Below are 16,642 nucleotides of genomic sequence, written 5' to 3' on the forward strand. Positions count from 1 at the left end.
TTTTCACATGGGTTGTGTGCTTATATCTTTATCTTTTTGTTTGGGGAGAAGTGTAAGAACAACCTGTGTGTGCATGTGCACACTCACGTCTGTGTGTTGTGTATCCCACTAACTCCTAAGGGCATCGGTGTATGATATTTTCAACCCCTGCCATTTCTGTAATCCATACCTTAGTGCGATAAGTGCATAATTTTCTTCTGCTATGAGACAGTGTTAAACATGACTATTTAGTCCCTGAATTGTTACATTACATAATGCTTTTAAGCTATTAGAATACACGTAATTGTTGCTCTTTTCCTTCCCACCCAGGAAGATTCAAGGCCCAAAAATAACACCTGAGGAGGGAGATTGAGCTGAGAAACTGGAGGGAAGTCACAGGCTGAAATAAATTGTAATTACTATGATTTAGGTTTTAAGAGTGTAACCTGGTTAGAGTGACTGTGGCTGGTCACAGTAGAAGGAAGCAAGAACACATTAAGGAAGGGATCTATAAAGTATACGAAAAGCAGTTAAAAGGAAGAAAGAAATTTGGGGATTAATTTTAGGAGATATATGTGTCAAAATATAATGGGCCGAAAGAACCATTTACCTGTAACAAGTGATATATAACATTTTTTCTTTTCTGTGCTTCAGATATATATCTGCCATTTTTTCCTTGGCCTCTATGAAATACGGCTGCTCGGCTGTAACATTCCGAAGCATGCTTAAAGCCCTCTCCACATCTCCCTGGGCCAGAGCTAGGTCTGCGTTAGCGATAGTGACACGCAACTCTTCAGACGTCCCAGAAAATTCATGGATGGCATCTTGTAAAACTTTGGCTGCCTCGTGCTGTAAGGGTGACATCAAAATAACATTCAAAACTATAACAAATCACACTACAAATGGGGGTCGTCTTCTAATACAGAATGAACAATAAATGCTAGCACAGTTTTGATATTTGTGATATATTGATTGATTTTTGAAAAGCACAAAAATTTAAACTCAGAGACCAAATTAAGATGACATATTTGTTAGCTGAAAAGTGTTCTTATAACTATGACAACAGCAGTTGCTACGTAAGAGTTGCTGCTACTATAACTTAATTAACATTTACCTTGCATCCAGCATTGTATTAACCCATTACTTCTTATGACAATCCTCCAAGGTAGTTACTATAATTACCTCCCACCTTGCAATAAGGAAAATAGACTCAGACAGTTAAGGAGTTAACGAATGATGGAACCAGCCTGACTCCAAAGCCTAAATTCTTTGTTATGTTCATTACTGCACCTTCAGTGGGATCCAATCCACAGTCACCCTCTGGACCAGATGGTTCTTCATTACATAGCAGGTTATTCCCTACACTAGGACATCATTTTTGTTATATCCCAGGTGAAAATATTTCCTAATTTCCAAACCAGTACCTCAATGAACCTAAAATATCTTTTATTTTAATTCATCTCAACTTAGGAAATTCTAAAAAAATTCTTATTTAAGAAATGTTAAACCAAGAAAAAAAAATTGTGCATTGTACAATCAATCTATAATGGAATTGGTTCTCCTTATTAAATGCATTTTATGTTAATTTGTTAGTGAAGTAGAAATTCTTTGAGATTTGGCAAGTACCTAGACATAGCCTTACTTTCCACTAAAATATGAAATATTAAGTAACTGATAAGCAACTGCTGTAACTTAAAACACAGATTAGAAACGATAAGTTTCTCATTTTCTACAAGATTCTAATTCTTTTCTCAGAATTGCATTCATGCTTGCTTCCATCTGGTGCCAAGTGATGAGAAACAAATTTTCTAAACTTAACCACTTGTTCAAGGGAATAATTTTTGCATTTTAATTTCCTATGACTATATATACTTGGATAACAAAGTTCAGATCTGAGCAATTGAATTAAGTTTGACCTACCTGTTCTCCATTTAAACGGTGAACCTCTGCCAACTCAAGAAAGACTGATAAACGATGGCTTGCATCAACTTCAGTTTTTCTATATTTTGTCTTTGAGGAAGATCCAATTCTCCTCATTCCTGGTAAACTCATTGCCATGTGCAGAGTTTTAATTGCTTCTGCTATTTCTCCCATTTTCTTTTGTGACTGCGCTTTTATCAGATGATATAAAGGATATTCTCTCACCTGAAAAAATAATATTCAGAAATCCTTCCTTGGAGTGCTTGCAACATCAGTTTACAAAATGTTATGATAATAGGAACACTGAGGACAGTCTACCCTGTGAATGCATGAGGTCCTTTTCTGTCCTCTTACTCATGTTCTGATCATTTATTGAAAAATCAGAATTCAGGTAACCTGCCACTACCTAGTATTCCCTAGTGGATAAACAGGTGCTGCTACCATGATAGGAGAGAAACTGCACTCAGAGTTTAGAAGGCCAGCAAGTATAGTCAAATAAATTATTTTAGTTTTCAGAAAATGAAATTTCTTTATCTGAGACTTCTACTGAAATATAAGTTATCAGATTTCTACAATTTCTTTTTATTTTCTAATTTTAAGATTAAACATTCAGGGCATGTTAACCAAACATGGGTTTTTACCCTTTGATACTACTCTGAAATGTGTACTACTGAAGCTTCTGTCTTTAGTTTGGCTACCAATGGCATATACAGAAAAAATAAGAGAATGACAGACGATGAGGAAGGAGTCAAAAAAAGAAGATGGTACAGAATGAGATGATGTGGCAGCCATCTAACCTCTAGGATGGCTACAGTCCTCCTAAGGCTGGGTTCTGAGCCAGAGCTAGGCATCAAGTTTATCTGTTGTCCTTGTGTAAATAATCACGCTTATGCTCTGATCTCAGATATCTTGATTCACTGGGTGTGGTGCTGGCACTGGGGTCGTGATGTACCACTAGTCTTAAGAACTACCATCCTAAGAACCAGGTGTTACTTTCTACAAACCTTGCCTGCAACTTGAATTCTCCAGTTAACTAAAAGGTTCTCACATCAAAGAGTCAAACACACTGCCAGACAAACAGAAAGTCTGAGGAGCTCCTAACAAGACTTCAGGAAGCTCCTAAACCTAGGATTTTCTGTAATGCTCAGGGATATGGGATGTTTACACTGAATGTCTTGGATAGAAATCTAGTGTGTTTACCAATTTTCAAAATGACTACACATTCTCTGATGATGTATCCAAAGTTATTAAAAATCAAGATCCAAGAAAGAGACAAACAATAAAAATCCTAAAACATAAAAATATTGGGCACAATGTTCTATGTTAAAAAGCAGAGACATCACTTTGTTGACAAAGGTCCATATAGTCAAAGCTATGGTTTTTCTAGGAGACATGTATGGATGTGAGAGTTGGACCATAAAGAAGGCCGAGTGCCAAAGAATTGATGCTTTCAAACTGTGGTGTTGGAGAAGACTTTAAAGAGCCCCTTGGACTGCAAGGAGATCAAACTAGTCAATCCTAAAGGATATCAACCCTGAATATTGGAAGGACTGATGCTGAAGCTCCAATACTTTGGCCATCTGATAAGAACAACCGACTCATCAGAAAAGACCCTGATGCTGGGAAAGATTGAAGGTAGGAGGAGAAGGGGACGAAAGAGGATGAGAGGGTTGGACGGCATCATCGACTCAATGGACATGAGTTTGAGCAAGCTCTGGGAGATGGTGAGGGACAGGGAAGACTGGCGTGCTGCAGCTCATGGGGTTGCCAAGAGCAGGACAGGACTAAACGACTGAACAACACAATGCTCTATAATTGACAACTATCTTTATATGTATTCACAGTACATTTAATGTTCATTAAAACTGTAGAGTATTATTATATAAGTTTTATAGAAAAGAAAACTGAGGTTCAGAGAGCGAGAGGTAGAAAGACCAGACACTAATTCCAGGTCTTTTGTTGCCAAGTCCATAGAGTTTTGTTAAACTAAACCACAGGTGCCTCCATTTTTTTCTAATACTAACCAGTTCAAAACATTTTCCACTAAAAAAATTCATTTATTAGCAAAATGTTACAGGCTAAAATACAAAACAGTTAAACATGTAAACATTTGCTAAAGGTTTAAGGACAGCGATATGACTTATCCACTTGAGTCTGGAACACTTACCTTAAAATTATAGCTCAGGCATAGTTCAAGAGACTGAGAACACAATTTGAATTTTTCCTGAGACAAATAAACCTGAGCCATCAGGAGATGAGCATCGGCATAGGAAGGGCCGTGTTCTAGGCAATGCTGCAGGTTATTGTAAGCTGCTTCAATATCACCTGGTGAGGAAACAAAGTTAAAAAAAAAAAAATGATTACAAGGAAATCTGAGAGAAGAGGGAGGAAAGTAGTCTATGGATAGTTCTGGTGTTTGATCTTAAACTCAGCTGCAATACTAAGCTTAAACTCTACCTGCAATACTAAGTCGCTCAGTCATGTCCGACTCTTTGCAACCTCGTGGACTGTAGCCCACCAGGCTCCTCTGATCATGGGATTCTCCAGGCAAGAATACTGGAGTGGGTTGCCATGCCCTTCTCCAGAGGATCTTCCCGACCAAGGGATCGAACACCCATCTCTTATGTCTCCTACACTGGCAGGCAGGTTCTTTAACACTAGCTCTACCATCCACTGCTTTCTAGTTTGCATGAAAGAATATATTCAAAGCCAGGCCATCCCCTTGGTGATAAGGAGCAAATCAGAGTATGTGAAAAGATCAGAATCCATCACCACTGTTACTGACAGTCCTATAAATGTACTTTTACTATCCTTGTCTAATTTTTTTAAATTTATAATGTCTTTAAAATATGTAAAACATAGAAATTTAAATAACTAGAAAGTTACAGTGCCACATTAACAAGAAAGATTTAGTCTAGCAATCATTCTTGGCCAGAAATTTTACTACTGCACAAAATACAACACAAAAAGCATAGGAATATAGTCTAGAAGTTTAGAAATGTGAGTTACAGATTTTAAACGCCTCTTAATACTAACTGAAATATTCAAATGTTCTGGAAAAACATCTATTGTATATCTAGAAGTCTTTTTTTTTTTTTTAATGTAGCTGATTTACAGCTGATTTACAGCTGATTTACTGTGTTAGTTTCAGGTATAAGTAGTGACTCAGTATTTTTGCAGATTATATTCCATTATACAATATTAACTACATCTGGGAGTCTTAAAACAGAAGGAAATGATCAAAATGAAAGTAGTCAAAATACTGGATTCTACCTTGGGCTGACAACTAAGGGAGGAAGAAGCTCTTTAGAGAAACACCAGCAAGACTGTCAATGCTAGAAGTTTCCTGATATAACCCACATTGATTCACATTTAGCCATCTCAAAACCTGGCCTTAAGCAGGTACAGCTAGACCAGAGCCCTGTGTAACTCTGTTAAATTATTATCTGTTCAATAACTCTCTGTGACCTTACCTGACACCTCAACAAACAAAATAAGGCTTACAGTCAGGCCTTCGGTCCCAAAGGCTCAACCTTCTTATAACAGAAATCCATTTAAACAGAAAACATTCTTCTTAAAAATGGGGGATTAATAAACAAAAATTTGGCTGAGTTAGTACAATAACTTATTAAATGAAGTGTCAAAATCTGTCAATTAACCATCAAGCATAATCAATATTAGAGTTTTCATTCTGATGCAATCCAACACTCAGAACTCTACAGGCAAAAAAAAAGAAAGAATGATTAAGCATAATAAATTTGCAAGCAAATTACCACCCCCACATTCTTTTAGGAAAGAGAAAGATCACGGAGATAACCTGAAAAAAAGTGATTATTACTGGGACTTCCTTGGTGATCCAGTGGTTAAGAATCTGTCTTGCAACGTAGGGGACACAGGTTTGATTCTTGGTCAGGGAACTACGATCCTGCATGACATGGAGCAACTAAGCCCACGCGCCACAATGAAAGATTCCACATGATTCAGTGAAGACTGTGCATACTGCAACTAAGACCTGATGCAGCCAAATAATAAATATATTTTAAAAAATAGATTATTTCCCAAAAGAAGGGTTTGCAAACAAGAGCCTGAAAAAAAAAAAGAGAACTATGTGAATAACTGAGATATTTTTTGTTTTTTCTAAAGGTAAAGAGAAGGAATATGGCCAGTTTAGAAGGCCACTAATTACTTAAAAATGGAGAAAGAGGTCATTGTTGTTGGGAAAAAGGGCCATACAAACAAACATCACATCAATATCACATTCTTATCTGAGATCAGCTCAAATTCTCTTGAGGAAAAAATGAAAGAAATTTCATTTCTGTCCTGCAGTTCTGCCTTTGTCAGCGTCTTCTGTAATAAAGAATTTGGCTGGCCTTGGTTCCCAGGAGACCATCTCTAAATCCTGGAGTATCCCGAGCAATAAGAGTGTCTTTGTTACTCATGGTAGGCCCCGATAACTGATGCTAATATGACTAAGGGCTGGCCAGGCCAGAGATCCCAACCACGTGATTAGAGGGGTAGGGACTCTGAGTCATCCATACCACCTGACCTGGGGAGAGGGGAGCTGTCTATGTAATAAAACTCTTGGGTACTGAACCCTGGGTGAGCTTCCCTGCTGCTAATGGTCTAGAGGTGTTCTTACAGGTTGATGTGTCAGAAAGTTGATGTGTCCTGACTCCACAAAGAAACGACAATGGAAGCTTCACACGTGGGACCCTCTCAGACTTCAACCTCTGCTTCTCTTCCTTTTGCTAGTTCAGATGGCTATTTTTTGCTATAAAACTCTAGTCCTAGCTGTAGTGCTTTCCTGAGTGCTTTTCTGTGAGTCTTTCGAGTAAACTACTGAACCTGATGGGAGTCGTCAGAACCCTTAAATTTGGAGCCAGCAAGTAAACATGCAGATGGCTCTGGGAACCCCTGAGCTTGTGGCTGCTGTCTACAGCTAGGGCAGTCTGATGGAGACTGTGCCCTTAACCTGTAAGTCTGGTCCAACTCCAGGTAGTCTGTACCAGAAGTCACTGCACTTGGCAGCTTAGCAAGAATACTACTGTTTAGACCTGTGCCAGCACCATTTCACAGGATTTCAGGCTGCTCTGTTTAACAATGGGGTTAATGTTCAAGACTTTCATTCCTAGCAAGAGTTAGCTGCTCAGTCGTGTCCGACTCTTTGCCACCCCATGGACTGCCGCCCACCAGGCTCCTCTGTCTGTGGGATTCTCCAGGCAAGAATACTGGAATGTGTTGCCATTTCCTATTCCAGGGGATCTTCCTGAAACAGGGATTGAACCTGGGTCTTCTGCATTGCTGACAGATTCTTTACCATCTGAGCCACCAGGGAAGCCCTGCGTTCCTAGTGAAAGTTGCTCAGTCATGTCCCACTTTTTGCAACCCATGGACTGTATAGTCCATGGGATTCTCCAGGCCAGAATACTAGAGTAGGTAGCCTTTCCCTTCTCCAGGGGAATCTTCCCATCTCAGGGATCAAACCCAGGTCTCCTGCATTGCAGGCAGATTCTTTACCAGCTGAGCCACAAGGGAAGCACTTCATTCCGAGAGACTTTGGCAATGAAATATTACTATTAATATACTGAGACTGATGTATATAAAAATTCAAAATAAATATTTAATAAATTAATCACAGAACTCAAAGTCCCATTTGAATATCTAGTAGGTGACACCCATTCTAACTGAAAATAAAGTAGAAATATCATGTGGCTCAACAGAACTCACTTAGAAGGTATCAGAGACTCACTTCTTACAACTAAAGTATTTTAGAGGTGAAATAAACTCTTCTGATAATTCGGTTCCTTTTTTAATAATATTAAAACCAAGACCCAAAAAATTAGTAAAGTCAATCTCTTAACTCTTTCTCTTATATATAGGAAGTAACTATTCATGAGAATGACTATATTTAAGGTGGTTTCTGCCCTACAGGACTTTAAAAACTTAATTTACTCTGCATAGCATGTAGCCAGCAAAGATTATATATATATATATATATACATATACACATATATATATACATACACACACATATATACATATACAAGGCCCATATGATGGTCTACTTATAAAAATATTGCCAAACGTGTGTGTCCTAAAATGCTAAAGTTACAACTGAGGTTATTTTTTTAAAGCTATGAACTACCAATCACAGAAACTAGACAGGAATTAATTAATATATTTCTTAAGTATCTGAAACCTGATAAACATCAGATTTGATTATACCAATGAATCAATAACGATGGATTATGATCTGTTCAAAGGAGAGATTAAAGACTATAAATTTTTACTGCCTGGCTTTAGTACTATCTGATGGACTTTTTTTTAAAGTGGTAGAACTATATTTTTCCAGAAGTTCATTTGAATCACAGAAGTTCAGTAATCTTTTTTAAAGAACTAAACAGTTAAGAGTTGTACAATTTTATTCTGTATAAAAATTAACTGTGCATATGTAAAATGTGTATTTTGTGTGACTATTCTTCATATATGAGGAGCGCTTAGTTTGTTCATACTTGTTCTTATCAACATCAGAATATAAAGATTATTTTAAGCTTTTAATGTACAACTTACCTGACAAATACTTCACTTTTGCTATTAGAAAGACAGCCTGCAGAAGACCAGGAACAGTTCTGACGATAGTCTCCAGGACGGAGGTACAACGTCTGAGAAGAGGAGAAAGAGGCTGCCCAGGACTTGCAGGCTAAACAAAACAAATCAGTAAGTCATTTTTATAAGTTTTTAACAGTATTAGGCTAAAAATAAACACATTATTAGTTGTAATGTGAACAGAAAAACCCACATGCTTTTCTAAAACTTCTCTTATTCTATTTATTGCCCAATATCTCACTATGACTAGATTAATACTGGTTTATCTCCCTGGGATCTATGAACAGACTATACAAATGATGGCTTTTGCTCAGCAAAATATTTGTGAAATTACTATACAGTTACTAATTTGATAACATATGAAAGGAGCATTTATGTTCAAAAGCTTTATCAAGGAAACACACCTGTTCAAAGGAATAATGAGAGGCAGAGTTTCTTGCTGGAACTGAGAGTCAAGGGAATGTGAGTTCTAATTCTAAACCTGTCTTGGGATTTTACTCAATTCAATAACCGGCACCACCCTCGAGAATACTGCAAAGTCAGTTTTTAGAGAATTCAGATTCTGCCATCCTCGTGAAAATCCAGTGGCACAACACACGCATGTACAGCACACCAAAGGTCTCACATCCCCCATGTTCCTGTCCGACATGTTGTAGGCCCTCAGTTTTTTTCTTTTTATTAATAACGAATTTAATAACTAAAGTAGTATTAGACCACTTGTTTATTCTTTTAATGGCTATCTACTCAATCTTTATCCAGCAGTTATCAACTCACAACTTAGCAATGTGATATTAGATTTTAAATATCCCATGTTTACTCTCCTGCTTTACCTTGCTAATGCTCCCTCCTTTATCTGAAGGACGATCCTCCCATCCCCGAAACCTTACACTCCACATTCACAGATTCTTAACTGAAGCACAGCCTCTTACTGACAACTGACCCTACAAGGAGCCACTGTTACTAACAAGAAAAGAATGGTATCTTCGATGTTGAGGCACCAAAAAATGTGTGCTCAAAAGAATTTTCAGAACAGAACTATTGGTGCCTAGAATACTTCAACTTCTTGAAATTTCTAAAGCACTTATCTAGATAATAATTTTTTTTTTTTTTAGCATTCTTTGTCTTATCAGTCCTACAGTAGTTTCATATTTAGTTTTGCGTCTTTTATAGGGTTAAGGGTCCTTATGTGTCTCAAAGATGAGACTTTTAAAACTTTACATGGTAATGGATATAGTGTATATTCTTAAAATATATTTACTTTTTCAGTGCAATTGAAAATAATGAAAGTACAGGTAATAGGGTGAGGTTTTGATGTCATCTGCCCCTTGCTAAAAATTACTCATTGAAAACAACCATCATTTTTCCTCTAATTTCAGAATGAATCATAGTCAAAAATCCAGGGCTTATAAAGACAATCTCTAAGATAATATCTGCTTTTTTTTTTTTTAAGTATGTATATGTATATGTAAAAGGGCCAAAGTAATAGAAATAGAGCTGGAGAGACAAGTCTGCCTTTCTGATATTTCCACAGGAAAACAGCATTTTAAGTGCTAATTAGATTCTATCATGTTGATGAAGGTCCCATTATGGAAAAATAGAATGTCTGTGCACTAGGGACCCAACTACAACTAAACAGATTATTTCTTGCTCCTTTTACAGTTTACTCTCAGTCCAGCTGCCAGAAGGAACCTTTTAAAATGCTGAACTGGATCATGTGGGAAACCCTCTGGTGGCTCCCCACTGTTCTCAGAACTGAAGTCAGAGAAATTACCACCAGTTCAGTTTCCTATGCTGAGACCTTACGGTGGCCACTCCCTGCCTCCTCACTCAGTCCCAGCCACCCCCCTCTCCTTTGTCCCTTTGGGCCACTACACAATGGCTCCTTTGCCTGAAACACTCTATACTATATTCCCACATGACCTTGAAGTTTTTGTTCAAATTTTACCATCATGAGGCCTACCTAGACCACCTTATCTAAAATTACTACCGTCTTTCACTCTGTTTTGTTATTTTCTCCTGTAATCTCCTAAAACACTACATGATTGATTGATTGTATTACGTTTCCTCCTGCTAGTATTCATGTATTAAGAAGCCAACGAATATTGTTTGCTTTTACTCAACTATTTCCCCAACTCTGAACAGTCCACTGGGAACTCTACAAGCATTTGTTGGATGAATTCTAAATACTGCATAAATACTGAAAAATGCTTTCCAACTCATGAGCAACTGAAAGCAGATCATGACTGGAGAAACTGAGATCAATCCCAAGTGCAATTCCAGAGTGGCTAGTTAAAAAAAATTGGTCATGCAAGTCCGGAAAAGGATATGATGATCAATAAAAGGCAGTGTGAGCTCCCTAAGGAAAGGTCATTATTCTCATTTCCTTGTTAACACAGTTAGTGAAGCTGTAACTTCAGGGAAAAATCAGGGAGAATCCTAAAAACTATGCTTTCAGGAATGAAGTATTTGATAGTGCATGCCAAGATTATCTCTGTGTTGAATTGTGAGTTGAGTATAAATAACAAAGTTAAGTCATCTGCTTACTGCCTGTAATAAAAGAGCGCTAAAGGATATATGTCAACTTGGAATGAACTCTGGTAATACAACAGAGGGTTCCATTCTCAGTTCTACTTGGAGCCACATAGGCAGATAATGTTTGACAACAAAGATCCATATACAACAGATGACAGTTAGGACCCCAAAGGATACAATCATCTGGAATTATGGGATAGGTGTGAGGAGATAAAATTTCATAGGGACAAATGTAGAGTCCTACACTTAGGTCCAAAGTTACAGTGATTAACAGATCTAAGGACTCTGGTTAACTGTTACATCAACAGGGGTCGATAATGTAATGTGATTCACAAAAAAGAAACTGATGGACATCCAGGATTAGGAAGCAAAGAATCTGATCTAAGTTTTGCAGGCCAAATCTATATTTGGAATAGTGAGCTTAATCAGCCACTGATAAAATCAAGAATATCCTCAGACTCACAACCAGGGATCTCAAACTATGTCATAAAAAAAGAAATGGTTGGAAACCTGGAATTGTTCAGAAACATGAAAATTAATTTCCAACATCTGCAGGTCTGTTCTATGAATGAGGAATACACTAAGTAAATGGACTTGCTCCATGTCACCGCAGAGAGCAAAAGGAGGACCAGTAAATAGCTGAGTTTTTTTAACACAAAGCAAAATCTGATTTAACATAGGAAATACAGTCTAATAATCACAGTTACATATAAGAACTGTATCTTTGAGTGCATCCAAAGATGGGATGGACACTTAATGAGGATATTATGGAGTAGATTCTAATACAAGGTAGGCGTCTAAATTAAATGACTTCTAATAGTTTAAATTCAAGATTTTAAGATTTTATGAATTACAAATGAATATTTGTAAACCAAAACATTTATTAGATGATAGTAATCATTATTGTAAATATTTTCATTAAAAACTATTTCAACTAATATAGATACAAATACTTTCATTTTATAGTCTAATCTGTAGAACATAATTTATTAGTACCTTTTATAAAACATCATGTAAATGCATCTTTGAAAGTAAGTCCCAGAAATACACACCTGCATTGGACAGAAATTCAGATATTCTGTTATAATTTCTAGCAAGAAATCAGGATTTAACTTCTCAAAATACTGTATGCCAAGAGGTAAATCCTCCAACTGTGAAAAATGAGTGTCCAGGACATCATTTAACAAATTAATAACCTCTTCTTGTCGTTTATTTTTCTTCATAGCGAGAACTGCATGTAAATAGGTTAATTCCTGGAAAATAAGTAGTTTTCATAAATTACTCCATACAGTTATAAAGCCATTTATTTCTACTTAGATTTCAAATGTATATGAAGAGATATTTATAGGCACTATTTTTTCAAACTTAAATATTAGTTTACCTGGATTTTTAAAATCATGTGGAAAATTAATAAATGTTAACTACATATTAAAATTAGTGCATCAGTCCTCTAATCCCACTGTTAAATTTTTAAACGTTTAAAATTTCATATTTTATGAGTAGTTAGACTCTACCCTGATAAAATAAAACACTATACCGCCGATTTTCCAATAGACTGCTGAACTTCACTAAGGAATTCTAGATGCTGATCTGCATCCTGTAGTTGCCCTTCTATTAACTGACACTGGATAAATCCTAAAACAGATGAAAATGGGAAAAATCCACATCATTTCAGGCATTACATCTCAAGTTAATACAAACAATAATAAACAAGGTATTTTTTTTTGGCCATAATACAAAGTTTTAGACTAAAAAAAGAAAGAGTGAAAGGAAATGGGTAGCTTTGTACCCACATAAAATCAGTTACTAAGGAATTCTTAATTTATGGGAATTAACTCATAAAAATCTATTACCTGCAGATAGTTTTTAAGAAACAAAAATTCTATTTTTAAAGGTACATGATTTTTTTCTGCTGTAGATAGTAGAGAACTGTTTCATTTTAGAAAACTACAAAATATGTCTTTTTTCTTTAAAGGCAGGTATTAAAAGCAATCATTATTTGCATCTGTATGAGGAACACTCATGGATACAGCTGTCATACCAATGAGAGCAGAGACACTGGTTTCATCTAGTGTCATGGCGGTCTTGTACCACTTCAAGGCCTCTTTAACTTTCCCATGTAAAATCATTTGGTATCCAAGCTCTGTAGCAAATTCTGACTGCTGAGGATTTAAACTAAAAGCTCTTTCTAGTAATGTTTGGGTTTTCTGAAGAATGAGTTGACTACGTCCACACTAAAAAGAAAAAAAAATTAAGTTAAACTAAAACAAGTCTACTAAGATGGAAGAATTTCTTTTTTCTAAATGTACATATGAATAATTTATATTTCACAGATGAAAAATATAGGAAAAAATTATTTGATAACTGAAGAATAATAAATATATTTACTCTCTAGATAGTGCATTAAGAGTTTATATACTATCAGAACTTAAACTTCCTAATGAGCAGTGCTTTTAAAAAACAGCTCTCTTGGAAACTGTATTGCTTCTATGGTACTCCACAAGCATATTTTTTATAACTCGTTTTTTCAACTGTCTCATGACTGTCTTATAATTAGAGAAGAAAATAATTATTTAAGGTTTTATATATATTTACATACGCGTGTGTGTAAATATAGCATAATATAGAAATGTATATATTTTATTGAACTTTTATTGCATTGAAAACTAGGATAAGAATCTGATTTACCCCTAAAGACAAGTGTGCCACTAGTGAGAACCACACCTTATAATCTTCTTGGAAAAAAAGCCTTCAAAAATATTTCAAGAAATGGCAATGTTGTCAGAATTAAGTATATACTTTTTGAACAGCATTACTTTGAAGAGTTGTTACTTACTAAATTGTTTGATTTGCTGTAAACTAGTAACAATTATGTGTCTGCAGTAGGTAAATAAAAAAATGTTAATACTCCCACTAACTCAAATTTCTGTAATAGGGAGCAGTGCCCCTAAATTTCACATGATCTGACAACCTTCATTTTTAATTAAGAGAATTCAGTTTATTCATGTCATTTAACAATTAATAAACTTAATTATTTTCTTTCAACTTTATTTTAATAATTATTTAGTATGCCCTTTTCCTTATTTTTTTCTAGCATAGTTTCAATCCTCTCATTTCTTGTATTGGTTTTAAGATTCTACTATATTTATCTACCCATTTCCAATTACCTTTTTATGGGTGCTTGTCATAAAAATCATTTCTTTACTATTACAAAAAGTAAGACAGGAACCATTTCCTCAACCCAAATATTCTATTACTTACTTTAAAACGTTTAAAAAACAGTTTTAAAAACATAAAGCAAAGAACAACCTTAGTCATAAATCCTATGCTCTAGTTAAAATAAATCACTTTCCATTTCCTTCGTCTGGAAGGCACTTCCCTATTCTTAAAGGATTCACAAGTGCCACTTCCTCCATGAACCCTCCAGGATGGCTTTTTATAGCTGGAAACTGTATCTCCTCTGAATTACCTCCCTTAAGAATGTATCACATATTCATAGGCACATCTATGAATTTTCAAGTATTTTCACTCTAGGTCATATGCTTTTTGGTGCCTCAACATTTGTGAGTAATTTTATATTTCCAGTTACAAATAACAGAGGTTTGCGGTACTCTTACAATTCTGCTGAAGGCTATTGTGATCGTATAAAAAAGTTGAGCATTCTGTGGTTCCACGGCATCCAATGCATTTCCTAAGTTTTCCAGTTGGGTGGCAGCCTAAAACAAAAGTATTCAGTATAATTTTAAAACACACTAAGTATAAAAATAGCATAATACATGACATGTACATTAGTAAATTAGTATTCATAAGTTACAAAAAATCTTTGCTTTTATCAGTTCCCCTTCTTCCAGTGAAATCATACAGTGCAAGAGGGTAAAGGATCCTTCCATAAAAAGTGCAATGATTATAAGTAAAAACTGCATTATAAAATGTGCTTCTTTAATAGTTGTTACTGAATAGAAACGTTTGGGTGATTTCCAAATATTCAAAGACACCTATAATATCCAGTTAACTATACATGCCAAGCTCCCTCTCCAATAATTTATGACACATATGAGATATGAATGATAATTTATTTACAAACATTAATATTATATGAGGTCAGTCCTTGGATTACCTACGTTGCCTAGTTTATATTTAAAATATTTTCGAGACCAAAAAAATCAGATACTTGAAAAATAATTTCAATGCCTGGAAAATTTACCCTAGAATTGCTCCTACTAAGATTCTTCTAGTATTTACTGAAGTACTTACTAGGTACGATCACATTAACCCATTTAACCCTAAATAAGAGTCTAAATCTATTATCTGTTATAATATTATTGACTTCAGAGTAGATTTTGGCATCCCATAAACCAAAATATACAGTCAATGTGTTCATTACCAGAGAAACGTGTGCCTTATAAGGTTCAATGGCATTTCATCCTAACCCATTTAACTTACGCAAACTCAATAAAATTGTAAAAGTACTATGAATTATATTTTGTATGTTCTCTTCCATAACCAGTACCTCTTGTTACATTAATCATATATCATATGACACATGACTTTTACATAGAAACAGCATCTGCTGTAATTAATAATTTTTAAAGCTTTCAAGGGTAATTTTAGCTATATGATACTTTTGCTTTAATAGGTGATTTAAGATACCCACCTTTGTTAAGGTATATTTCTAGGACTCAACTAAAAACTGTCATGATACACATTCTAAAAGCAATTCAAGGCTCTTTAGTATGTGCAAGTGTGTGTAACTAAATATATATTTAATACAGGAAAGTTATATAGTACAATGTAACTTTACCTTCTCTATATCCCCCTCCCTACACAAATAGTAAAGGGCCAGCATTCTCAGTGCTTCCAAATTTTGATTATCTTGCAGCATCAACCTGCAAAAAAAATTTCAGTTAATGTTGAAATAAATTATGTATTATTATTTGACAACTTGCAAAGTTGGTTTGCTGGTCTGATTACTCCACAGTTTAAGTAAGTAATTTTCACTAGTAAAATGATATCTCCTTTATAAAAATTATCAATCTCATTATTTAAAACCAAAAGAATCTCTGAATCTTTATCTTAATATGTTTATGAAGGCAAAATGGTTGTCTGAGGAGGCCTTAAAAATAGCTGAGGAAAGAAGAGAAATAAAAGGCAAAAGAGAAAAAGGAAAGATATACTCATTTGAATGCAGAGTTCCAAAGTTCCAGAGTTCTATTGCAAGGAGAGATAAGAAAGCCTTCCTAAATGAACAATGCAAAGAAATAGAGGAAAACAATAGAATGGGAAAGACTAGAGATCTCTTTAAGAAAATTAGAGATACCAAGGGAATATTTCATGCAAAGATGGGCACAATAAAGGACAAAAACGGTATGGATCTAACAGAAGCAAAAGATATTAGAAGAGGAGGCAAGAATACACAGAAGAGCTATACAAAAAAAACATCTTAATGACCCTGATAACCACAATGGTGTGACCACTCACCTAGAGCCACACATCTTGAAGTGCAAAGTCAAGTGGGCCTTAGGAAGCATTGCTACGAACAAAGCTAGTGGAGGTAATGGAATTCCAGATGAGCTACTTCAAATCCTAAAAAATTATGCTGTGAAAG

At 35.4% G+C, this 16,642-nt stretch overlaps 1 protein-coding gene across 2 annotated transcripts in view; it reads right to left on the reverse strand.

Annotated features, from left to right (window-relative positions):
* Window positions 1-16,642, reverse strand: part of TTC21B (tetratricopeptide repeat domain 21B) — a 96,773-nt gene that overhangs the window by 55,040 nt on the left and 25,091 nt on the right. For both annotated transcript variants that reach the window (XR_005719091.1, XM_040229258.1), the window contains exons 7-15: window positions 15,839-15,923; window positions 14,655-14,753; window positions 13,079-13,271; window positions 12,575-12,672; window positions 12,090-12,290; window positions 8,470-8,599; window positions 4,067-4,224; window positions 1,900-2,124; window positions 590-828 (exon numbers count right to left, since the gene is read on the reverse strand). Coding sequence is in view for 1 of the 2 variants with exons in the window: in XM_040229258.1 (XP_040085192.1) it covers window positions 590-828; window positions 1,900-2,124; window positions 4,067-4,224; window positions 8,470-8,599; window positions 12,090-12,290; window positions 12,575-12,672; window positions 13,079-13,271; window positions 14,655-14,753; window positions 15,839-15,923 (1,428 nt within the window). In the remaining variant the exon portion in view is untranslated. The remainder of the gene's footprint in view (window positions 1-589; window positions 829-1,899; window positions 2,125-4,066; window positions 4,225-8,469; window positions 8,600-12,089; window positions 12,291-12,574; window positions 12,673-13,078; window positions 13,272-14,654; window positions 14,754-15,838; window positions 15,924-16,642) is intronic.

This window comes from Oryx dammah, unplaced genomic scaffold (genome assembly GCF_014754425.2).
Source record: "Oryx dammah isolate SB20612 unplaced genomic scaffold, SCBI_Odam_1.1 HiC_scaffold_27, whole genome shotgun sequence".
NCBI classification, from domain to species: Eukaryota; Metazoa; Chordata; class Mammalia; order Artiodactyla; family Bovidae; genus Oryx; species Oryx dammah.